Source organism: Ipomoea triloba, chromosome 8, assembly GCF_003576645.1.
Source record: "Ipomoea triloba cultivar NCNSP0323 chromosome 8, ASM357664v1".
NCBI classification, from domain to species: Eukaryota; Viridiplantae; Streptophyta; class Magnoliopsida; order Solanales; family Convolvulaceae; genus Ipomoea; species Ipomoea triloba.
In genome coordinates this window covers 1,858,697-1,885,010 of record NC_044923.1, presented here as the reverse complement: position 1 = coordinate 1,885,010, position 26,314 = coordinate 1,858,697, and the positions used below count along the sequence as shown (strand labels likewise).

Sequence of the window (26,314 nt, the reverse complement as noted above, 5' to 3'; positions counted from 1 at the left end):
TAAACCTCGGCAAATTATACCATGAACTAAGGTGGACCCTGGTTTAAAATAATATTCAGATTATATGGATGCAATTAACATATTATGTGTCTTCTATTAACGAATTATATGTTTATAACTAAATTGAAAACAAATAATGCAGACAAATTTAATACCCAGTGGTTGAAGGGGATTGTGGCGGAGGCCAGTAAAGTCATTAAGGACCGAGTCCAGTACCCAGCCTGTTTCGAGCAATGAAAATAAGTTGTTTGCATCTTCGCTAATAGTTATAGTTTTTGGCGTGACTAGTAAACGTTTGATCCTAACCAATAATATTACCCACACTTGCTCTTATTGAGATTAAGATAATAAAGATAATTTCATTGTTATTTATCAAATTAGGAATAAAAGTGAGGATGTAAAAATGGGAAGTATACATAAAACTCAATTTTCAATGTTGGTGACTAAGAAAAGTCCAGTGTACACACTACACATTGCATTGATTGAGTGTTGATAGTAGTTGAGAAAGAAAAGTCCAAGTCTCCAACGAATCGGTCATTGGTCTTTAAGCAACAGAAACACCATTATTAGAATCAAACATACAAAAAATGAAGTGAGTGGATGAATTTGAATGTGGTGATGGATCCGGTGGTGTTCTTCCTACTACTGGTTCTGTGTTCAGTTCCCTCATCAATTGCATCATCATCGGCTTCATCGCTAACGGACACTCTGAAACAAGGCGACGCATTGAGAATGAACTCCTCTCAATCCACTTTTCTTATTTCTGCCAATTACAACTTCACCTTAGGATTCTTTAAGCCGGAGAGAACCAAAAGGACTTACTTAGCAATACGGTTCTCAGAGAGAGATTGGGATGGATCGGTGTGGATAGGCAACAGAGAAACACCTCTCCCCACAAATGATTCTGCCAGACTTCATATAGATGCTTATGGGAGATTGGTACTCACATATACCCAAGGACAAGTACAAGGAAAGCCTTACCTGCTTTCTTCAAAGCAAACTAGCCGTAATGTCACAGCAACTTTACTGGATTCCGGCAACTTCGTGCTCCGGGAGGTCAACACCGATGGCTCATTCGGGGAGGAACTATGGAGTAGTTTCGACTATCCCACGAATACCCTTTTGCCGGGGATGAAGTTAGGAGTGAACCATAGAACGGGTAGGAACTGGACTCTAACATCATGGAAGGACGATCATTTTCCGGCGGCAGGGGCATATAGTCTAGAGTGGGAACCAAGCAAGCGTCGAATGGTTATCAAGTATGGAGGAATGGTTCACTGGAGTAGTGGAGAGTTGATGAATAATGCTGTTGATTTCCAGTACAGATCCTTTAGCAAAGGCTTCAGCGATCAAACCTTTAAATTCGTCAACATTTCAACCAAAGATGAAGAGTATTTTAGCTATGCAGTCACGTCTGTATTCGGCGAAAACCGTACCGCCGCTGGTTGGAGATTGGACAGCCGAGGCTCCTTGTACGATGTGATAGGTAATCAATTTATCATTGAGGTGCGCAATTGTTACGGGTATGGGTATGAAACTCAGCAATCAAGAGGGTGCGAGTTTTGGGGCTGCAGGAGACCTGGTCATACGTTTGAGGAAAGATCTGGGACATTTATCAGAGACACTGAACATGGTCGTGTAGTGGACTTTGAAGACATGATGCCTCAGAATCCTAGTGGCAGCTCCAGTGACTGCAGGGAGAATTGCTGGAACGACTGCGACTGCGTTGGTTACCGTGAGGATGGGTGGTGTATGTACTGGAGGGGAACAGATTTGCAATTTGAACAGGACAACACTGGTAATACAGAACGTCTATATTGGGTTTATCGAGGCAAACCCCACTCCTCTTCCGAGTATGTGAGTAAACCCTCGTCCTGTGATCCTAGCCGGCAAAGGACCACAAGGAGGTTAACCAGCCTAGGTTGCCCATAGCTGACCGGCTCAAACCCGGGTGGCAGACGGTTTCGAACTCAGGACCTCACGGCCGCGAGCGTCTTGGTCTTGCCACTCAGGCTGCCCTTACGGGCATACAGAACGTCTATATGTTTTTATAGATAAGAGTAAGTCACAAAGTAAGAAGTGGATATGGATTCTTATACCCACAGCAATATCCACTGTCCTGGTCGTCTTGCTTCTATTGCGCCGGAGAAGGAGAAAACGAGGTACTCTCAAAATTTCTTACATTCATGCCTATGCCTATTGAATTGTGTACAATAATATTTTGTATAGTCATCTAATTAAATATATACTAGCAGAAGAAGCCAGGAAAGAACAAGAGTTGAAGGAATTATTGACATTAGAGGAATATAGTGATATTCATGAACTCAACAATACTGAGAATGGCAGTCTCAAAGCTTATAGTTATGAATGGATTGTTGCTACAACAAATAACTTCTCATCAGATCACAAATTGGGACATGGCGGTTTTGGAACCGTTTATAAGGTACTCTTTAAATTCATATGCTAATTATATGTTCCAGCACTTATTGATTACCTGATGACTATGTCTTGTTTGACAAAGCGGAGCAAGTATTGATCATAGTCTTTGATATTAGGGAGTTACACCTGAAAGACAAGAAGTAGCTATAAAACAATTGTCAGAAACATCAAAACAGGGCTCGTGGAGTTCAAAAATGAGGTCGTGTTGATAGCTAAACTCCAGCACACAAATCTTGTGAAGCTACTTGGGTTTTGCATTCACGAAAACCAAAAGATGCTCATTTATGAGTTCATGCCTAATAAAAGTTTGGATTTTTTCCTCTTTGGTATTTACTCATACTTTATTCACTTCAATGCACATTTTTTCCAATTAATTGGTAGTCTATGTATTCTCTATACTTGATGCATATCAACACCCTAGTTCTCACAATAATGCACAGATCCAAATCGTAAAGAGTACTTAACCTGGGAGAGACGTCTCAATATTATTGAAGGGATCGCACAAGGCTTACTTTACCTTCACAAGTATTCAAGAGTTAGAATCATTCATAGAGACTTGAAAGTCAGCAACATACTACTTGATGAGAATATGAATCCAAAAATTGCAGACTTTGGTATGGCCAAGATACTTAGACAAAATGCCAATGAAGCAAACACAATGAGACGAGGTGGAACATAGTAAGTGGGAAGAACTTCAATTTATTCATATATTATTTTGCTTCAATAACAAACTGTAGACTTAACTTCCTTCCTAATCTAATGTTTATTTTCAATATAAAACAGCGGTTACATGTCTCCCGAGTATGCCATGGAAGGTATTTTCTCTATAAAGTCCGATGTTTATAGTTTTGGAGTAATAGTATTGGAAATTGTAAGTGGCAGGAAGAATAATGACTTCCACAGTGAGGATGGCCCCCTGAATTTGGTGGAATATGTAAGCATAATACTACAACTTTAAGCATTGGATTTCATGTTTGCAATCTGCATTCTAATTGCTTGCAACCATTATTATTTGGCCGCATTGCAGGCCTGGGAGTTATGGGAAAAAGATGCAGTGCTACAGCTCATAGATCCAGCAATAAGCATTTTGCGTGGCATTGAAGAACAGTTGTGTAGATGCATAAATATAGGATTACTATGTGTAGAATATTTTGTAGCCGACCGACCATCAATGTCTGATGCGATTTCCATGTTAACTAATGAAAATATGGCTTTGCGAAAGCCCAAAAAACCTGGATTTGTCTCAAGATGCAGTGTAGCAGACGAAATTCAAGAAGGCAAGTCAGAGAAGTTCACAGTAAATGAACTCTCTATTTCAGCTATGGAGGCAAGATAGTGCATCGATTTACTGCTTCATACCTTGAGGGAAGGAAATAGATGCGCTGATTTTCTTGCCAATTGGGAAAGGACGAGAGTTGGAATACTATAGTCTTGGGTCAACCGTAAGATAATATGGTTGATTTGCTTTAGGCTTATGGGCTAGGCATTGCTATACGAAGAGTGAAGTAGTCGCCCCTAGGGGTTCCTTAATGATGTACCAAAAAAATAGCTGTCATCAATGGGTCAGTCATTTTATATTCTTGTTCTAAATAGTGATATTCTGATTTCATGTTTTACACGTCTACATATACACACAAGATAATTGACAAGACAATAGATTCCCTTAGGACTTAAGAGGATGTGCATGCTTCAAGAAGTGGAAATAGCAGACAGCAATCAAGCAAGTGCATAAGTTTACTTACCTATATTTCCAGTCAGATTTCAGAATAGCATGTTGAAGTTGATGGGATCCTGTAATTGATCCTGAGAGAGGCTTTCTCAACTGACTGCGAAAGCTCAGGGATGGATGTGTTGCAAACTGAAAATTTCATATGAAAAATAAGTTAATTATTTTGAAGTGAAATATGATCCTATACAAGGTAATTGTTGGGATAAACCACGCACACCATGCCACTTCTGCCGGCTGCCGCACTAAGAATAAGTCAAAAACCATGTCTCTTTCAGGTCCATAGTTAATGTTATAGGCCAAAAAGAGTTATGGTAAGACTGCAAGAAAAAGTATGGTGTGCATCAGTGCATGTATGAAGTCTAAAAGCAAGGAAGCCAAGGATAAAGGGCATCGAGAAATTTTTTTTGTTTCCAATCAAATGCCTGAACATAAACCAAGACAAGTTTATTATCTACCACATTGAACTACGAGTCTACAACCAAGCAATTTGCTCCTAGGAACTACTTTAAAACAATATGCTGAGCAAATATAAGAAACACATGCCATAAGTAATCAAATTTCATTACATTGCAAGGCCAGGCATGTTATATCATGATTACAGTGATTTTTATACATTTTGGCACCAAGCCTTAGGTTGGAAAGTGTATAAGCAGAAGCCAAACTAATAAAATAGTCCAGTTGCAAAAGCTCTGCATCCTCTGGTACAAAGAAGCAACAATCTAAGATTATCAATCACCACAAATTTATTTCCAATCTGACATGTCAACATAAACTCTTCACTTCCAGATCGCATTTGTGTGCCTCGAGAACAAATAAATTCATAAGTTTGATTGTGTGTACAACTAAACATTTTAGTTAATAGTCCAAAAACAAAATGAAAAATGCCAATAACTATTACTCCGTAATGAAGTAAACTGGCCTATCTAAAGTAACTTGAATTCTAGACTTGAATTAATAACTAATCAACCTTATCAACAGTAACTGTTCTAAACTCTAGAAGTATTAGATGTCTTCATGTCTAATGAGTAAATGTAACCAAAAGCTGTATGTATGTGCAATTGTGCATCTGTAACTGCCAGGAATTCAAAGCAGAAATGATAAAAACACCAGCGCTAGGAAATATAATCTTCAATTCACAAAATTTAGTGAAGGAGAGGCAGAGACCTTAGTCGTTTCTGAAGATGAAAATGATTGGCATTAAGCTCAAGCTCCTTGATCGGGAGACTCGGTGGCGCCGCTGCTTACGGTGACGTCTAAAGAAATCTCGACGCTAATAGCTTCCTCGTGGATCTCTTCCTCAGCTCTTTCTGATCAACGTGTTGAACTGAGAGAGATTTCGGTTGCAATTCTCAGTGGCGGGATTTTCGGACGGAGGACTGGAAGTAAGACAAAGCTTTCTATGAAGCCCAACGGTAAACGATGGATATGCATGTAGTGAAAATGGGCTGGGCCATGTGGCAAGCAAGACAAAGCTTTCTATGAAGCCCAACTAAATCCTTTAGGCAAATTATTATGTGGACCCAAATTTAAAATACATAATTTACATACTGAATATTCACAATTTATATATTGAATGTTCACAATTCAAATTATGAACACTCAATATGTAAATGGACATGAGTCTATGATATAACTATTGAAAGTCAAGCAAGCTCATGCACTACACAAGTTTGCTTGGCGTGTAAACAGTAACTAACACCATTTTTTTTTTCTATTTCATTTTTAGTTTCTTTTAAAATCAAAACCAGCCGGCAATAGTCACTACTGGGATATACATTTTACACGTTATTATGTATGTCATATTCGATAAAGAATTAAACTCTTGACCTTCTATTCCATAATTATACTTCACTCATTGCGTCACATCTTCTAATACTTTGTATTCCACAAGAAGCCGCAACAATAACTTTCATAGTTTCAAAGAACACGTTATGTACCAAGAAAAGGATAAAAGATCAAGATTGGTGATTAAGAAACGTCTGACATTCTTATTGTGTTGACCAAATCCTCAGGGTTGTGGATTCATTTTAACATTGATAGTTTTTCAAGTCACACTTGTATGAGACCGTCTCACGTATCTTTATTCGTGAGATTGGTCGGGTCGGGTCGGGTTAAAACACCATTCAAATGTCACACTTATATGTGCAAATGTCATACTTATATAGTTAAATATAATACTAATTAGGAATACAATTTTTGTTACTTATAAGAGAAAAAGTATTACATTTACCCGTATAAGTAATAAAATTTTTATTCCTAATTAGTATTACATTTGAACATATAAGTATGACATTTGTGCGTATAAGTGTTACATGTACATCTTGACCCGACCCGTCTCACGGTGAGACGGTCTCACACAAGTTTTTGCCTAGTTTTTCACATGACATGGAAAGTATTTATCGAATCACATATGGACAAAAATAATTGATATTATCCCACAATATTGATCTTTTATAAAAAAAAAAAAAAAGAATAAAAATTAAAATACATTTAAATAAATAAGTCATATATATTTATCTTCAATTTAAAATAATACTAAAATCATAGGGAGTATATTATATACCGAGCAATACATATATATGTGTGCAACATGTAACTAAATTGCTTATATATGTAGTTTTAGAGATGGGGCTGGATGGGGAGAGTACTCCCAAATCCCAATTCCTGTCCTCTTCCCAAAGTTCGTCATCTCTATAAATTAAATTTTTTTGAATACCAGTATAATTAACATCCTTACTTGATAATTAAAAAAATTCAGGTTTGTTTGACTCGTCGTTGTAGTTGAGAAAGAAAATTGGAACTCTCCAGCTATAGTCTTTTGACTTTTAAACCACAGAAACAGCATTATTAATAACCTACAAAAAAAATTCTCAAAAAAAAAAAACAAATAACCTACAAAAAAATCAAATCTTAATTAATCTGATGGTCTGATGGAGGTGGTGTACATGTTCTACCTTCTGATTCTGTGCTCCCTGCCCTCAATCGCTTCATCATCGCAGAGCGACACGCTGAAACAAGGTGACGCGTTGAACTCCTCCGCTTTACTTGTTTCAGCCAACAACAACTTCACCTTAGGATTCTTCACGCCGGAGGGAACCAACAGGACATATTTAGCAATACAGTGCAGAGCATGTGATTCGAGCGAACCGGTATGGATAGGCAACAGAGAAACGCCCCTCCCCACAAATTCCTCTGCCACCCTTCAAATAGATGCTTCTGGGAGATTGATACTCACCTATACGGAAGGACAACGCAACCCTTTCCTGCTTTCATCGCGCCAAACCAGCCGAAATGTCACAGCAACGTTACTGGATTCCGGCAACTTCGTACTCCGGGAGGTGAACACCGACGGGGAGGAACTGTGGAGTAGTTTCGACAATCCCACGGATACCCTTTTGCCGGGGATGAAGTTAGGAGTGAACCACAGAACGGGTAGGAACTGGAGTCTAACATCATGGCAGGACGATGATATTCCGGCGGCAGGGGCGTTTAGTCTCGAGTGGGAACCAACAAAGCGCCGACTGGTTCTCAAGAATCGAGGAGTGGTTCGTTGGACTAGCGGGGAGTTGATGAACGCTACTGATTTCCAGCACATAACCATTAACTCCAGCGGCATTTACAACGGCCTGCATACCTTTGACTACGTAAACATATCAACTAAAGAAGAAGAGTCTTTCAGCTATGCAGTCACGCCTCTGCCCGATCCATTTCTAACTCCCGAGGAAAAAATAAAAAACCGTCTAGCTGGTTGGAAATTGGACACCCGAGGCGCTTTGTTCGACATTGTGGGTGGTATGCATATCGTTGACGTGGGGAATTGTTACGGGTATGAGAATGAAACTCAGCAATCAATAGGGTGCGAGTTATGGGAGCAACCCAGTTCTTGCAGGGGTGGTGGCGAGACGTTTGTGGAAATACGTGGGACATTTAAGAGAGACACTGAAAATGGGCTTATAGTGGTCGGCGATGACATGACGCCTAAGAATTCTAGTGGTAGCCCCAGTGACTGCAGGGAGAATTGCTGGAGCGACTGCGACTGCGTTGGTTACCGGAGCTACAGTGAAGGGAGGTGTGGGTACTGGAGGGGAACAGATCTGCAATTCGAACCGGAAAACATTCTTAATACAAAGACTCTATTTCGTCTTATCCGTCCAGATAAGGGTAAGTCACCAAGTAAGACATGGATATGGATTCTTATACCCATAGTAGTATCCACTGTCATGGTCGTCTTGCTTCTACTGCGCCGGAGAAGGAGAAAACGAGGTACTCATCTACTCATGCCGGCCTATTTAACTTTGTATAGTAACGTTCTTGCCAAGTTGGTTAAGTAACAGCAGAATTACAAACTCTACTACCAATAAGAGCAGTTTATCTGCTTTTTAGTTTGAACCGGTCAACTATAGCCCCATGAGCAATCTAAATTGATTTATCTCTTATTTGTTAGCTAGGGTCACAATGGATTTACCAAATGCATACCTATAAGCACTGACCGTGGTTTTTTTTTCATAAATCATATGATTAAATATATATTTGCAGAAGAAGCAAGGAAAGAGCAAGAGCTGAAGGATCTATTGACATTGGAGGAATATAGTGATATTCATGAGCTCAGCAGTGGCGAAAATGGCAGTCTCAAAGTATTTAGCTATGCATGGGTGATCACTACAACCAACAACTTTTCATCTGACTGTAAATTGGGACAAGGTGGTTTTGGAAGTGTTTACAAGGTACTCGATTTAGTTTGAAACTAATATAGCTTCTTGGCTGGTTAATGAGTAATAAGTCTTGATTGATGAAGCAAGAACTGATTATAGAAACTTTGATATTAGGGATTAACACCTGAAGGACAAGAAGTAGCTATAAAACAATTGTCAGAAAGATCAACGCAAGGACTTGTGGAGTTCAAAAATGAGGTGGTGTTGATAGCTAAACTCCAGCACACAAATCTTGTAAAGCTGCTTGGTTTTTGCATTCATGGGGATCAAAAGATGCTTATTTATGAGTTCATGCCCAATAAAAGTTTAGATTTTTACCTCTTTGGTAATTGCTCCTACTTCTTATTTGGTAGTCTATATATCTCTATGGCTTATGCATATTAACTCCCTAATTTTAAATTTAACATTCATGATAATTCACAGATCAAGAAAGAAAAGAGTACTTAACTTGGGAGAAACGCCTCAACATCATCGAAGGAATTGCACAAGGCCTGCTTTACCTTCACAAGTACTCAAGAGTTCGTATCATTCACAGAGATATGAAAGTTAGCAACATATTGCTTGATGAGAATATGAATCCAAAAATTTCAGACTTTGGTATGGCCAAAATACTCAGGCAAAATGCCACAGAAGCAAACACAATGAGACTAGGTGGAACATTGTAAGTTGGAAGGAGTTCAATTTATTCATTTTTCAAGAGCTAAGTTTGCTTATAACTACGAACTTGATTTCCTTTTCAATCTGATGTGTATAATATAGTGGTTATATGGCGCCTGAGTATGCCATGGAGGGTATTTTCTCTACAAAGTCAGACGTCTACAGCTTTGGAGTACTAGTATTGGAAATTATAAGTGGTAAGAAGAACAATCACTTCCGCAGTGAGGATGGCCCCTTGAATTTGGTGGAACATGTAAGCCTAAAACAACTTTAAGCATTGAATTTCATGTTTTCAACTTAATTGCTTGAAATCATTATTGTTTGACTGCATTGCAGGCTTGGGAGTTATGGAACACAGATGAAGTGCTGCAGCTAGTGGATCCAGCAATAAGCAATGTGTGTGGCAACGAAGAACAGTTGCGTAGGTGCATACATGTGGGACTACTATGTGTCGAAGATTTTGCAGTCGACCGACCATCTATGTCGGATGTGGTGTCCATGTTAGGCAATGAAAATATGGCATTGCCAAAGCTAAAAAAGCCTGCATTTGTGTCGAGATTCAGTGTGCCCGACAGGTTTCAGGATGGCAAGTCAGAGAAGTTCACAGTGAATGAACTCTCCATTTCAGTTATGGAGGGAAGATAGTGTATGTTGCAGTTTATTACTTTATACAAATATTTTTTGTTGTAGTGTTACACTGTAAATTCAAACTATATAGACAGATGCAGTATGATGGGTGCACAAAGAAGATTCACTTTCAATAAACACGATTTGATATTTTGGATTTGTGTTCAAGTTTAATGAATTAAATATTAAATGTCGTGCATAATTACTAATACAGTTAGATATGAGAGGAGACATGGACTTAACAGATAATAAAAGACTTACCTTCAGTGGCTCTAAACCATCACATATTCTTTCTGATACTTCTCTGCTTCACCATTCGCCCATTTTACCCGCTTGTACTTAGATCTGTATAAACTCCCCAACAAGCACAGAGTATAATAAGTCTCAAAAGATATATGTATTCCGTTAAAAAAGGATGATCTCTAGCACAAGCAACCTTAAGAGCAAGGATTAGATTAAGGGCATACAGAAATTTTTCAATCAAATGCCTCACCATAAATCAAGACAAGTTTATTATCTACCAGATTGAACTACTACAAATAAGCAAAAATATAAGATTATCAACTACCAAAAAATTATTTCCAGATAACATCAGCGTGCAGAGAGGTCAAATATATTCATAATTTATGCATGTAGACACTACATAAATAAACCTGTGATCCATGTCTGTCAGACTGACATCCTCAAATTCTCTTATTCTCTAGTCACTGATCGGAATGCCTGACAGTATGACTGTATGAGGAATCAGATCAGGATCGATAAATCTCAGCCCACTGTGCACATTCTTATGTTCAGAATTTGAAAGTTCACACAACTAAACATTTCAGTTAACAGTCAAATAACAAACAGAAAAATGCCAATAACTATCAATTATGTAACCTGGCAGTCCTGGCCTATCAGAAAACAAGTTACAGTCACTATAGGAATACATAACTAATCAAACTTGTTCTACAAGCATTGATGTCTAACACTAACAGTAACAAAAACCTGTATGTATGTGCAATTGTGCATCTGTAACTGCCAGGAGACCAAAGCAGATATGATAAAAACACCAATGCAAGCAAATAAAATCTTCAATTCACAAGATGAATTAGTGAAGAAAGAGGCAAGACCTTGATTCGTTTCTGAAGGTGGAAATTATTGGCCTCAAGCTCCTTGAGAGTCTCCGAGTGCGACTGATCAAGCTGTGAGACTCGAAGGAGGATTAAACGAAGAGAACTTGAACTCGAAGTGCCAGTGAGACTCGCAGGAGGATTTGTTAGGGCTCGCCGCTGATAGCTTCCTCATCGACCTCTATTCTCTCTTCCTCAGCTCTTTCTAATCAGTGTGCTAGCCTGCTAGGACATGGTTCAAGTGTTGAACTGTGAGTCTGTGACACAGCTTGGGTTGCACTTCACATTGGCGGGATTTTCGGAACGAAAATCTGTAATTTTCCGCGGAACACTGGAAGTTAAGCTGGGATGAGCATGTAGTGATCATGGGCTGGGCCATGTGGGGCAAAGCCCTCAATGAAGCCCATTAAAAACCTCTAGAGATATAAGAAACTAAGAAAGGCCTAACTTGTTCCTAGCATCTTGGGCAAATTATACTATGGATTCAGGTTCACCTTACAAAGTGGTGGGCTAGGGTTCGTGATCATTGCACTTAGAAGTTAGAACCTCTACAACTATAATGAACAAATAAGGGGAGATTGGATCCCATTGTCGTAGTCCCCTTTCCGGTTTGGTAATGGAATGAGAATCAAATACTTGGTAATAGTATGAGTTTTGGTAAAAGTATTTTGCATGTTTGGTAGTAGATGAAATCTAAATAATTATCCATATTGATATTTTGTTATGTATGACCTTATAATGGAACTAAAGGTTTTAAAAATACAAAAACCAAAAAATCAAAATAATGGATCATAATATAATGGCATCCAAAACACTAATATAAATAAAAAAAATCAAAACAAAAATCTAAAAGTATTAATCCAAACTTAAAAATCATATTACCAATAGGATATAATGATACATTTTTTAATTAGGGAATGAGGTTTTTAATTTAAGGGGTAATCAAATCTAATAGTTGTATTTTAAAAAGTTATCAATCAAACAATAACTATGATTTGCTAAAGGCCTTGTGGTCAAGCGGCATGACTTGATTCTCTCAAGTGGGAGGTCATGGGTTCAAGCTTGAGTGTCTCATCAAACTAACAAATAATACTCTTTTGGGTTTTTTGGATATTGGATATGTGTGTGAATATAAAGAACAAGATAAGGGGATAAACTAGCTTCTCACTAGCCGGTATTTATAGGGGAAAATAAGCTATTAAATATTCTAGGTCACTAATTATCCCACCCAAAATTAAAAATACAAAATAATTTCCCACCCAAAATTAAAAATACAACATTTTGCAAAAGTAATTTCCACCCAAATAAAAAATACAAGCAAAGTAGTTTATCACCTAAAAAAAATACATCTTGCAAATAATTTCACACCGGGGAATTTGATCTGATATTGAAGTCTGAATTGTTTTCCTCGATTGAAATATTGTTACCGGGCGACTCGAGACTTTCAATGGATCATTTATTGGTTACATTTGGGTTGCATCAGAAAGTATATGGACAGATACTACATAATTTTAATTCTCATCCCTAGTATGTAAACTCATGAATCAAACACACCCTTAATTCTAGACCTTGAAAGACCCGGTCTCCTTGGTCATTCCTATGCTAGTGAGATTTTGGTATTATGGACTACATTCAATAGAAGTATTTCATTTCAAATTGCAACACTATCTTGCCTCCATTGCTGAAATGGAGAGCTGATTCACTGTGACCTTTTCTGACCTGTCTTCTTGAAATCCATGGACCACACCGTATCTGGAGACAAATGCAGGTTTCTTGGGCTTTGTCAACGCCAAATTCTCGTTGGTTAACATGGAAATAACATCGGACATAGATGGTCGGTCCACTGCGAGGTCTTCTACACAGAGAAGTCCCAGGTTTATGCATCTCTGCAACTGTTCTTCCTTGCCACACATATTGCTTAATGCTGGATCAACAATTTGTAGCGCTGCATCTTTGTTCCATAGCTCCCATGCCTGCAACAACAGTGATTATTGCTACCAAATATATTGCAACTAACCACGAAAACAAATGGTTAATGTTGTATTAGGCTTACATGTTCCACCAAATTCAATGGCCCATCCTCGCTGCGGAAGTATCTGTTCTTCTTGCCGCTTATAATTTCCAACACTAGTACTCCAAAGCTGTAGACGTCTGACTTGGTAGAGAAAATACCCTCCATTGCATACTCAGGCGCCATGTAGCCACTATTTTAAGTTGAAGTATATACATAATGTGCATAGGTTAGGAAAGAAATTCAATTTCTAGTTTAATTTCAAGTAAACTTGTGTATTGAAATGGAATCAAAAGAAGAAATGAACGTATTTCTTTTGACTTACAATGTTCCACTTAACCTCATTGTGTTTGCATTTGTTAAATTTTGCTTGAGAATTTTAGCCATACCGAAATCTGAAATTTTCGGATTCATATTCTCATCAAGTAATATGTTGCCAGCTTTCATATCTCGATGAATGATTCTTACTCTTGAATACTTGTGAAGATAAAGCAATCCTTGGGCAATTCCTTCAATTATGCTGAGACGTTTCTCCCATGTCAATTGCTCTTTTCGATTTGGATCTAGGCATTATGAAGCAACATTGTTAAGTTAAAAACTAGGGAGTTTAGATGCATCAATTGTAGAGAATAAATGGAAAAATATTCATTCAACTGAATAAAACAGTTACCGAAAAGGAAAAAATCTAAGCTTTTATTAGGCATAAACTCATAGATGAGCATCTTTTGGTTCTCGTGAATGCAAAAACCAAGCAACTTTACAAGATTTGTGTGCTGGAGCTTTGCTATCAACACCACCTCGTTTTTGAACTCCACAAGTCCTTGTTTTGAACTTTCTGATAATTGTTTTATAGCTACTTCTTGTCCTTCAGGTGTTACTCCCTAATAATATCAAAGTAACTTCATCAAACAAACACATGATAACCAAGCAACAAAGAAGTCATGCATGCATGCATGCATGCATGTAGCATAAAACCATCATTGTTGAATCAAAAAAGTACCTTATAAACACTTCCAAAACCACCTTGTCCTAATTTATGGACAGGTGAGAAGTTATTTGTTGCAACAACAATCCATTCATAGCTAAAATGTTTCAGATTGCTGCCCTGAAAGAATTCGTCATTGCTGAGTTCTTGAATATCAGTGTATTCTTCTAATGTGAATAAATCCTTTAGATGTTGCTCTTTTCTGATTTCTTCTGCTAAAATATGTTCAATTTGATGGTCGTCATATATACAATACACCATTAATTACACACAGTTCAAGAAACGTACGTGAATAGATCCATGAAAACTTACCTCGTTTTCTCCTTCTCCGGCGCAACTGAAGCAACCCCAGCAGGACTATGACTATGGTGGCTATTATTACAATGGGTATAAGAATCCATTTCCACTTCTTTGAGTTACTGCTACTTTCATTCCCTTCTGCAATCAAGTTCTAGCAATTAGCAATGGTAAGGATGTTAATAGGGCCAGCTCATTTGATTTCATGCAAGTCTGAGTCCTATCTGGCTATCGGGATTATCAGTTTGGATTAATTAATTTTTTTATCAAGTTTAAAAAATTTTGTCCCAGGGCTGAAACCTCGGGTTGTCGACAAGCTCAAATAAAACTTCATTTTAAACTTTCAATTATAATAAATTAGCATACTTACACATAAATATAAACTTATAACATTGCCAAGGACCTTGTAGTCCAGTGGCATCAAACCCTTCCCTTTATACAGGAGGTGGTGGGTTCGTGAGAAAGTAGTATGAACAGATACTGCATTCTAATAGAGTTAATAGTATTATTCAAATACGCTCTCAAACTTTAGCTTAAAAGTCAATTAAAAGTGCAATTACACTCATCAATAATTGATTTTGATGCATTGAAGTCCAAAAATCAGTTAATAACATGATTAACATCCTATCACATGTAATTAGGGTTCCGGTAACCCATCGGCGAGACTCCGACGAAATTTCAGACACAAAGTGACCGGCAATCGGCGAGCGGTCGTCGAGAAAGAGACTCGAAGCCGTAGAAGGCAACCACTGTGGTTTCCTTCTTCAACGAGAAAGCGACCTAGATGGTCGCCTTCTGAAGCAGATAAGGCAACCACTCCGGCTTCGTGTCTCATTCTTAGTGACTTTTTGCATAAAATTTCACTGGCTGGTTACCAGAATCATAATTACCTGTGATAGTAGGTCATTAACTTGTTTTTGAGCTTTATTGTATCAAAATCAATTGTTGATGTGCGTAATTGTTCTTTTAAAAAGTTTAAGGGGCCAAATGGCCAATTGACTTCCTAAAGTTCGATGACTTATTTGATCATTTCTCTAATTAATATATTTACACTACAATATAATAATTATAATAAGATTTTTTTTCATTACTAATATTCATAAAAAAATATTTTATGTTGTAATAGATTTATTAAAATTTTATTTACAAATTTAATTTTTTTTTGAGTTCTACTGAACTTTGTTATTACATTGTAGTATCTGTTCATAGCTACTTTCTCAACCTACTCTGTTACAAATTTAATTTAAAAAAAAATACTATAGATAAAATTACACGTAAACTCTATGCATATTTTGTTTCATGGGCTATCAGACTTGCCTTCTAAATTTCATACTAGTCTATTCGGATTATCGGGTTAATTTATTTTATGCGACTAAAGTTTTTTTCTCTAATTCTAAATTTTTTTTTATTGAAAAAATGGTCAAATAGACTCCTAAATTTTTTATTGCGCGCCATCGCCTGTCACTGGACTGATACAAATGACTTGTAATAATAGGTCATTTACTTGTTTTGGCGCTTTATTGCTTTAATTTGATTTGAGAGTTTAATTAAACTTTTACAAATTTAGGGGCCTAATCGACTTTTAGTATAAAATTTAAATGCCTAATTGACTTTTGGCGTAAAGTTTAGAGTATATTAATTTCGTGCTAAAATTGACATTTTTGTGACACAATATAGTACGGAGTATGAAACAGACTTACCCTTAATTGGACGGTTAAGAACATAGAGCGCTACTGTTTTGCCACTATTGTCCTGTTGAAATTGCAAAGAGGTTCCCCTCCAGTACGTACACCCGTCATCGAATCTTTGATAGCCAACGCAGTCGCAGTCCTTCCAGCATTTCTCTCTGCAGTCACTGGGGCTGGCAGTGGAGTCTTCTTCTGTGTAGCCTAAAGGCACCGCCCCCGCGAGTCCTGAATTGCTGTAGTTGAAGAAGAACCCAGATCTTTCCTGGAACGTTTGACCGCCGCCACCCCTGCACGCCGGCTGCTCCCATATCTCGCACCCTTTTGATTGCTGGGTTTTGTTCTCGTACCCGTAGCAGTCGCCGGCGTCAATAATGGCCGGGCCGTTGTTGGGGTCGTACACGAGGCCCCGAGGGTCCAGTCTCAAAGCCACGACGCGATAGTCCATCCCCGCTTGCATTTCGCGTGGAATTTCGGATCGGTTGAGCTTGGCGGAAATGGTGAAATAGTCCTCTGTTTTTGTGGAAATGTTGAGGAATGAGACTTTGAGGAAGCCGTAGTGGAAGAATAAGTGCTGGAAATGTGTCGCGTTCTTCAGCTCTCCGCTGCTCCAATGGGTCACTCCTCGGTGCTTGATAACCACTCGCCGTTTGATTGGTTCCCATTCCAGACTAAATGCCCCGGCCGCCGGCGAATTGTCGTTCTGCCATGATCTCAGACTCCATTTCCCACCCGTTCTATGGTTCACCCCCAACTTCATCCCCGGCAAAAGGGTATCCGTGGGGCTGTCGAAGCTACTCCACAGTTCCTGCCCCGATGAGCCGTCGGCGTTTATCTCCCGGAGTACCAATTCGCCGGAATCCTGTAAAGTGGCTGAGACATTCCGGCTAGTTCGCTTGGATGAAACCGGGTAAGGGTTGCCTTGTTTTTCACTGTGCGTGAGTATCAATCGCCCAGACGCATCTATGAGAAGCTTAGCAGAGGAATTTGATGGGAGAGGCGCTTCTCTGTTGCCTATCCATATCGGCTTTTCACTTTCACCCTCAAATCTTTCGGTGAACCATATTGCTAAGTAAGTCATGTTGATCCTCTCCGGCGTAAAGAATCCTAAGGTGAAAGTCTCGCCGGCGGACACAAGAAAAGTGGATTCCGAGGAGTTCAGCACATCACCTTGTTTCATACTGTCCGTCTGCGACGAAGCAACTGAGGCCATAGAGCACAAAATCAGTAGGAAGAGCAGCACTTCCATGGCTAGAAGCTTCATCCTATCCACCAATGCTTTAGCCTTGGGTTGAAGAAATTGGCAGATCTAAACTGTGTTTCAAGCTAAGTTTTTTTTTTTTTTTTTTTTGAAAAGCTAAGTTTTCGTCACCTTTCATGGCTGTTTCGTATATTTGGATTTTTCTGGGAATGGGGGCTTTAAAAACTAATCAGCGTCTAATTTTGTGTGCTAAGTGCAATGCACGCACGTGTAATCTGGTAGTTTTCTACAATATTTATGGTTTAGATAAGCAAAATGACAACTGTATTATTAAGTTTTTTATTAAATATTATTTTTTAAAAATCACAACTCACCGTCCAGATAAACAGGCAACCAGAAATAGATAATAACTCAGGTGAAATTGCATGCATTTGGGGTGTTCAGTAAGCTCATTGCACCTTTTGTCTAATTGCATTTTCATATTAGGTTTAATGTCTAATTTAGACATTATTGCTTCACATTTAAATAGAGAAGGCAATAAAAACTATACTGTAGTGTTTTTTTAATCAAGCAAACCAAGTCAATAGAGTACAACTTAGAATAAAAATTGAAAATATATATATAGTATTATTCTTGAAATTAATAACATTGTTCTCATCTCACTCACTTTTGTGGAGGTTAAGCACATTTATAACTAACAAAATAAAGTGGTTGATGACATGCCTCCCACGGAACCAAATCTTGGACTTTATAATTTTTTATGACTCCCCACCTTTGGTTAGTGACTTCCTTGAAAATGATCAGTATGATATTCCTAGTAAAAAAGATAAATTCATTTATGCTAACCCTTAATTAAATATAAACACATGATTGTTCTGAAAAAGATGGACTAGTATGTCAAATATGATTATCTATCAAAAATCATGAATTTAATTATTGTCAATAATAATTTACCTCTCTTCGAGTCTGCCGAGGGAAGTTCACCAAATTGCAAAACTATCTTGCCTCCATGGTGGAAATAGAGAGTTCATTCACTGTGAACTTTCTTGACTGGCCATCTTGAAATGTGTCACTCACACCGAATCTTGATACAAATGCAGGTTTTTTGGGCTTTGGCAATGCCAAATTTTCATTGGTAAACATGGAAACCACATCAGCCATGGATGGTCGGTCGACAGCAGAATCTTCTACACATAGTAGTCCTACATTGATGCATCTACGCAACTGTTCTTCATTGCCACACAAATTGCTTATTAATGATGGATCCACTAGCTGTAAAACTGCATCTTTGTTCCATAACTCCCATGCCTGCAATGTGGCCAAACAATAATGGTTGCAAGCAATTACAATTCAAACATGAAACCAAGTGCTTAAAGTTGTATTAGGCTTACATGTTCTACCAAATTCAGGGGACCATCCTCACAGTGGAAACCATTATTCTTCTTGCCACTTACAATCTCCAGTACTAATACTCCAAAACTATAGACATCCGACTTCATAGAGAACACACCATGCAAGACATACTCAGGTGCCATGTAACCACTATTTTATATCAAAACAAAAAAAAAACAAAAAAAACACACACACACATATTAGGTTATGAAGGAAATATGAAGCAAACCAATAGATATCTTCTTACTTACAATGTTCCAACTAGTCTCATCGTGTTTGCTTCTGTAGCATTTTGCTTGAGTATCTTGGCTATTCCAAAGTCTGAAATTTTTGGATTCATATTCTCATCAAGTAGTATGTTGCTGACTTTCATATCTCTATGAATGATTCGAACTCTTGAATACATGTGAAGGTAAAGTAAACCTTGTGCAATTCCTTCAATTATGTTGATGCGTCTTTTCCAAGACAAATACCCTATTGGATTTTGATCTGTGCATTATCATGAGTAGTGTTAAATCTAGAACTAGAGAGTTGATATATATGCATCAAGTGTAGAGAATACATGAACTACCAATTAAGTGGAAAAAATATGCATCCAAGTGAATAAAGTTTGAGTAATTACCAAAGAGGTAAAAATCTAAACTTTTATTGAGCATGAACTCGTAAATGAGCATCTTTTGATCCTTGTGAATGCAAAAACCAAGCAGCTTTACAAGATTTGTGTGCTGGAGTTTAGCAATCAATATCACCTCGTTTTTGAACTCTACTATTCCTTGTTTTGATCTCTCTGACAATTGTTTTATAGCTACTTCTTGTCCTTCAGGTGTTACTCCCTAATACCAAATTAAAGTTTCTATGATCAGTTCTTGCTTTATCAACAAAACATAATCATCAAGCCACCAAGAAATCTTATCACTTTCAAATTAAAGAAAATACCTTGTAAACAGTTCCAAATCCGCCTTGTCCTAACTTGCAATTAAGTGAGAAGTTGTTTGTCGTAGCGACAATCCATTCGTACGTAAAAACTTTAATACTGACATTTTCACCGTTGTTGAGTTCATGAATATCAGTATAATCATCTAATGTGAATAAATCCTTCAGTTCTTGCTCCTTTCTTGCTTCCTCTGTTAGAGTGTATTTAATTAGATGATTATACAAGATATTACTGTACACAATCCAACAGGCATGAATAGATTTAGGCTATGTGTGGTAAATAATTAGCCTATCAGTCAATTTTGACCTATTTGACTACTACTAATTGTTTGATTTGGTTAAAAAAGCAATATAAGTGTTTGGTTAATAAGCTTTTTATAACTCCAAAATACTAAATTTCAAAAAACTACACAAAACAACTTTTTCAATTAACCTTTCAAAAAAAGAAATTATACCAAACAGCTATCAACTAATAGCTAATTTACCAAACACTTTTCTACAATAAGCTAATATTATCAATTAATTATAGGGAGTACCTTCTAATCTAATCAGCTAAAAGCATAGCTAACAGTCATTTACCAAGCACGACTTAATAAATTGAATACCTTGTTTTCTCCGTCTCCACCACAATAGAAGAAAGCCTAGCAGGAGTAGGGATATTGCTGTGGGTATAAGAATCCGGCATATCCACTTCTTAATTCTTGACTTACCCTCAGCTGGACGGTTTAGAACATATACAGATTCCACCGCATTACCAGTGGTGTCCTCTTCAAATTGCAAAGACGATGTTCCCATCCAGCACTCACACACCCCCTCATTGTTGCTCCTATAACCAACGCAGTGGCAGTCATTCCAGCAATATTCCCTGCAGTCACTGGGGCTATCACTACAATTAGAAATGGGTGTGGCTTGGATTTGTAGGGCTTCATTTTCAGTGTGAAACACAAATCTCCCATATCTTTCCTCAAACGTCTGACCATCACCCCTGCACTTGGGTTGTTCCCATAACTCGCACCCTTTTGACTGCTGAGTTTCATTCTCGTACCCGTAGCACTCGCCCACGTCCATAATCGACCCACCATCAGATGTTATGCTCAAAATGCCTAAAGCGTCCAATCTCCAACCCTGGAGAAGAAAGTCAGGCTGAGGTAAATATGGATTAAACGTGAATAGGTAGCTGAAATGCTCTTCTTCTTTGGTCGAAATGTTAACGAATTTATAGTTTTGACTGGCTCGGATGTGCTGGAAATTAGAAGCAGTCATCAACTCTCCACTAGTCCAGCGAACCACTCCTCCGTACTTTATAACCAGTCGACGCTTGCTTGGTTCCCACTCTAGACTATATGCCCCTGTCCACGGAATATCATCGTCTTGCCATGATCTTAGAGCCCAGTTCCTACCCGTTCTATGGTCCACTCCTAACTTCATCCCCGGCAAAAGGGTATCCGTGGGATTGTCAAAACTACTCCACAGTTCCTCTCCGAATGAACCATCGGTGTTGACCTCCCGGAGCACCAATTTGCCGGAATTCAGTAAAGTTGCTGTGACATTGAGGCTAGTTTGCTTTGATGAAAGCAGGTAAGAGTTGTCTTGTTCCTCATTATGTGCGAGTATCAATCTCCCATAAGCATCTATGTGAAGGCTGGCAGAAGAAATTGTGGGGAGAGGTGCATCTCTGTTCCCTATCCATACCGGTTTATCCCAATCGGAGTAGGCGAGCCGTATTGCTAAATAGGTCCTCTTGGTTCTCTCCGGCATAAAGAATCCCAAACTGTAAGTGTTGCTCGCAGAAACAAGTAAATTGGATTCATCAGATGCTTTCAGCACATCACCTTGTTTCAGAGTGTCGCTCTGCGATGAAGCAATTGAAGACAGGGAACACAGAATCAGTAGGAAGAACACCCTCTCCATCGCTACATTATCATTCATCCACTCCATTTTTTGTACGTTAAACACCAATGATCGGTCCCTTGGAGAGTTTAACTTTTCTTTCTCAACTAGTATTAAGACTCGATCAAAGAATAAGTGATTTTTGTTATTACAATGAAATTCCCTTTTGTTCCACTTATTGACTTGACATTACTGTCAAGAAAATTGTTCCACTTATTGACTTGACATTACTGTCAAGAAAATGGGTGAGCACGCTTTCTCAGTTCTCACACGGCTCTTTATCTGTGAAACATGTCAGAGTCATATATGTAAATGTAATATTTATACTAATCGAAAATAAATTGCTTAATATTTATAAAGAAAAAATGTAATATTTTTGAAAAAAAAATTAAGAAAAACAATGACACTTGAATTGTTTTACTTTAAAAATTTTGGTCGCCTTTAGTCGATTTAAAAGGAAATAATCCCTTAATTTATTTATTATGTTGCACTTTCAGTTCTTAGTGTTATATAATTAACAAACTCTATTAGCAAACTTTTTTATGAGATTATTTTTGTCATTTAAGATCAATATCAATGGCCAAAAAATTCATTTTCTTCACGCGAACACCCTTTTTAACCGTGAATATTGATTTTAAATGAAACAAATAACCTCATATGTTAATGGAGTTTGACAATTATATAACACAAGGGACTAAAAGTGTAACATTACGGACAATTAAGATGCTAAATTTGTTTAAATTAAATTGCATTGACCAAATTTTTAAAAGTGAAACAATTTAGAGGTCAAAAGTGTCATTTTTTCAAAAATCATTTTTTAATCAAAATGCAATATCTAAAGGCCAAGCATTCACTAATGAGAAAATGTAATATTATTAATCATGAATAAATTGATTGGTTGTTACTTATGAGAAAATTAAAGTGAAATACTTATAAGAAAAAATATAACATTTTTTATAAAAAAAATATAATACTTTTAAATCAAAATGTAATATTAAAGGTTGAAGAGTTACTTATGAGAAAAATTGAAATAAAACGTAATGCTTACAAAATATCTAATCCGTCCCACATACACGATTTATAAGAGTTATGAGAAAAATTGAAATAAAATGTAATGCTTACAAAATATCTAATCCGTCCCACATACACGATTTATAAGAGTTTTTGCCTAAGAAAAATACATTGACTATCTATCTACCTACTAAATTGAATAGGGAGATGAAATCTTTGGAAATTCATGTCGTATGTTGTCGCTTCTTGTGGAATATAAAATATTAGGAACATGCTCTTGACAAAGTCCTACTACTGTTTCGTGGAATGTTATGATATCACGTAACGTGTAATATTTTTTGAGTATTGCTGACTCTATTACATTGTAGTAAAATATATCTCTATTGAGACTCGATCTCAATTACATTGTAGTAAAATATGTCTCCATTGAGACTTGATCTCATGATTTCCTATTTGAGAGAGTCACTATATACTACTTGACCACAAGTTCATTGGCACGTGATATGTAATATTTAATTGGAAAAAGGATCAAATTGGTCCCCTAATAAGTCGACCTAATAGTGCAATTGGATCACCTATATGAAAATAGAAAAAAGATTAAATATTGAATTTTGTTACTTTTTCAGATAGATATTTAAAACTTATATGAAAGTGGTTACACGCATGAAGATATCAAATGATCCAATTTTTATTCCCTGATTTTATTTTATATTTTTTGTTGTATTACAGAATACACGCACTTTTTCCAACACACTATGTGGACCACCATCTATTAGAGTTTTTGCCTAGGAAAAATAGTACTTCGTATATACATTGACTATCTACCTACTAAAATTGAATAGGTAGATTAAATCTTTGAAAATTCATGTCGTATGTTGTCGCTTCTTGTGGAATATATAAAACATTAGAAACATGCTCTTGACCAAGTCCTACTATTGTTTCATGGAATGTTATTTTTTTACTAAATGGGATTGCGTGTAGCATTTTATTTTTTTCTGTTTTTTTTTAGAATGGATTGCATGTAGCTTGGTGGAGGAAATGCAATCTTCTAATGTGGTGTTTGACTGTTTGGTTTAAAAATAAATATATAAAGAATATATTCATATAATTTCAACAATAATATAATAAGATTGGAATAGAATAGGAATACAATTCTGATCTATTGTTTAGTTTAAAAGGGGAATAAACATGATGTTATAGGAGGAATCATATTTTTGTATTTGGCTAGACCAAGAAATAGAAAGAGGAATAATATCATTTAAATGATCAAATACCATTATTCAAAATAAAACACATACAAATTAATAAATATACTAGGTTTAGGGTTTTTGTGTACTCTGTGTGTGTGAAACTATAAAAAAAAAACATATTAAACATATTATTATCGTGCCTTAGTGATAATGGAAAGCTGACAAATCAATCGTATCATAGGAGACTCAATAATGTTTGGAAATATATATATATTTATATGAAGGGTTTATAAAGGTATTTTTGAAATAATAAAATATAGCTATGTCTAATGGGTTGGAAATAACTAATACAAAGGGGGAGGCTTAGGATGGAATGACTATTCCGATTGTAAATGGAGTTGTACAAACATGTAAATAGGCGAGTGGTGAAACAAACGAGTACAAGAAAATATGTAAGAGTTTTTAACCATTTAGAGACAATGAAGGTGAGTCTTCTATTATCTTGCTGACTTGCTCATAAAAGACGAAATTTCTTGCCCAAGGACCCTATATCTTAACCAGTAAAGATACTTGATAAATGCAAAAGATGCTACATTTATAAGGTCATTCTAGGATCATATTGCACACAATCGCTAGCTTTTATGATTGATTTGAGCTTGAATTGCGTTAAAATGCTTGTTATTGCCATTGGACCCTAGTCCACACTTGGTTAATCATTTTGTAGGTAAAACAATGTGCAAAAAGGTGGAAAAAGGCATGGATTTCAAAGATAGATTCACGGGCCAAAGTTAGAAGCGAAGAACCGGCACGGACGCGCCTTGGACGCGCGTCCGCCCAGGCGTCCACAATCCACACCTCTGAAGTTCGAAGCAGTCTGCTGCGGACGCCTGGTGGACGCAGCTCGAACGCCCGCGTCCAAATTCCAACTCTCTGAAGTTTGGAATGTCTGCTGTGGACGCGGGTCGGACGCCCGCGTCCGAATTTCACCCCTCTGAAGATCAGTTCGGTCTGCTGTGGACGTGGGTCAGATGCGGCTTGGACGCCCGCGTCCAAATTTCTGGTCTCTGAAGTTTTGTAGTCTGACAGCAGAAACCCCGCTGGACGCGCAGCGGACGCGCGTCCAGTCGGGCGTCCGTCGCGATCATTTTGGCGGTTGGGCACAGTTTAAATAGAGAATGGAGCATTTTTCCAGGGGATCCCACTCATTTTCCATCTTAGTCCAGCTTAGATAAATCTTCTCTCCAGAATTAGGTCAAAATTCTCTCCACTTTCACACTTCAATTCCAATCAAAGTTCAATTCCATTAGCTAGATTGAAGAGATCTTCACTTCCACATTGGATCGCTCAAGCTTTCTCAAGAATCTTACATCAATTCAAGTACATTTCATTTCCTAATTTTGTAATTCAACTCTTATTTTGATTTGGTTATTGATTTGATTTCAATTGTTGTTTTGATTCCAATTTGTACTTTGAATTTTGATTCTAGTTTTCTTCCATTTGTTCAATTGCAATGTTGATTTTGATTTTAAGCATGATGAGCTAAACTTCTTGTGATTTGGATCAATTGAACTTGTATGTACCTCTTGAATGCTAAATGTTTTGAATTAGGGATTGAATGATGCTTAATGGATGCTTGATAGTGTATGTTTTGGAGTGTTAGTGTGGACTCTAGGCCAACTTGGCCGGTTGCCTTAGGGAATTAGGGTTAGGATCACTCACCTACGAAAGTAGGGAGTGTGTTAGACCTCTCCAACCACTTTTCCTTCCCACCTTTGAGAGAAGGGGGATTGGAAGACAAAGTAAGCACACAATGTGTTTGACAAAATGCCTCTTTAAGCCTAGGAGTTATGAGAGTAACACTATGGTGTAGGAGAGAGTCCTTTGACCATGAGAATGGCTTAGGTGTTTGTGATTTTGTCTCAAGTATGTCCCTTAAGTGTTGCCACACCCTAAACCTATAGGAAATCAAGAGATTACATACTTGTTAGATTGGTCCGAATCCTCCTTCCAAATAGATTGTTTCTTATTCATTTACCTTAGTTTGCTTATCATAGCATGCCATACACTTATCTTTTTAGGATTAGCTTTCGAAAACTAGGCACCCTTGTGACTAATCTTTTTAGGATTACCTTTCGAAAACTAGGCACCCTTGTGACTAATCCCTTGCTTACCGACCCCTTCCTTGCCTTTCCTTGAGACCGACACTCGGGAACTTCTTCCCGTTTTAACCCTTACACCTTTCCACCTCCCGCGAAAACTACACCTTTCAATACTGGATGAGTAAACCACGGTAATTCAATAACCTTTTTAAGTGCGATGACCAATGTCTAATGCTCACGAAGAATCCACCACAGTGAATTGGAAAATCTCTTCTATTATCTTTTAAGTCCATGTCGCCTCAAACATAATCTGACTATATTACTCATGATGCACTACATGGAAT

The 26,314-nt window shown here is 37.5% G+C and overlaps 2 protein-coding genes and 1 pseudogene across 5 annotated transcripts; 1 reads left to right on the top strand and 2 right to left on the bottom strand.

Annotated features, from left to right (window-relative positions):
* The first annotated feature begins 569 nt into the window (after positions 1-569).
* On the top strand, positions 570-10,323 carry LOC116027554 (annotated as a pseudogene).
* A 2,313-nt stretch (positions 10,324-12,636) lies between these two features.
* On the bottom strand, positions 12,637-17,567 carry LOC116026765 (G-type lectin S-receptor-like serine/threonine-protein kinase At1g67520). Of its 3 annotated transcripts, none has more exons than XM_031268148.1 (7): positions 16,270-17,567; positions 14,585-14,710; positions 14,288-14,487; positions 13,958-14,168; positions 13,613-13,850; positions 13,330-13,480; positions 12,637-13,249 (listed from the first exon to the last, which is right to left on the bottom strand). In XM_031268148.1, the coding sequence occupies exons 1-7, from the start codon at positions 17,516-17,518 to the stop codon at positions 12,941-12,943; spliced, it is 2,484 nt and encodes an 827-aa protein (XP_031124008.1). In that variant the 5' UTR covers positions 17,519-17,567; the 3' UTR covers positions 12,637-12,940. The 3 variants fall into 3 exon arrangements, with proteins under 3 accessions (XP_031124008.1, XP_031124009.1, XP_031124010.1); XM_031268149.1 differs by having other exon boundaries at positions 14,288-14,484; XM_031268150.1 differs by having other exon boundaries at positions 14,585-14,707.
* Positions 17,429-21,719, bottom strand: LOC116026767 (G-type lectin S-receptor-like serine/threonine-protein kinase At1g67520). 2 transcript variants are annotated; one of them, XM_031268154.1, is made up of 7 exons: positions 20,386-21,719; positions 19,784-19,971; positions 19,470-19,680; positions 19,099-19,336; positions 18,847-18,997; positions 18,410-18,763; positions 17,429-17,457 (listed from the first exon to the last, which is right to left on the bottom strand). In XM_031268154.1, the coding sequence occupies exons 1-6, from the start codon at positions 21,716-21,718 to the stop codon at positions 18,452-18,454; spliced, it is 2,433 nt and encodes an 810-aa protein (XP_031124014.1). In that variant the 5' UTR covers position 21,719; the 3' UTR covers positions 17,429-17,457; positions 18,410-18,451. The 2 variants fall into 2 exon arrangements, with proteins under 2 accessions (XP_031124014.1, XP_031124013.1); XM_031268153.1 differs by lacking the exon at positions 17,429-17,457 and adding an exon at positions 17,994-18,269.
* Positions 21,720-26,314: the final 4,595 nt, after the last annotated feature.

Coding starts and splice junctions, on each gene's coding strand:
- LOC116026765 (XM_031268148.1), bottom strand. CDS start 17,518: ATGAAGCTTCTAGCCATGGAAGTGCTGCTCTTCCTACTGATTTTGTGC. Junction 13,481..13,612: donor ATGAGGTTAAGTGGAACATT/GTAAGTCAAAAG, acceptor AACTTAAAATAG/TGGCTACATGGCGCCTGAGT. Junction 13,250..13,329: donor CATTGAATTTGGTGGAACAT/GTAAGCCTAATA, acceptor CTGTTGTTGCAG/GCATGGGAGCTATGGAACAA.
- LOC116026767 (XM_031268154.1), bottom strand. CDS start 21,718: ATGGAGTGGATGAATGATAATGTAGCGATGGAGAGGGTGTTCTTCCTA. Junction 19,972..20,385: donor GTGGAGACGGAGAAAACAAG/GTATTCAATTTA, acceptor ACACTCTAACAG/AGGAAGCAAGAAAGGAGCAA. Junction 19,681..19,783: donor GATTTGGAACTGTTTACAAG/GTATTTTCTTTA, acceptor ATTTGGTATTAG/GGAGTAACACCTGAAGGACA.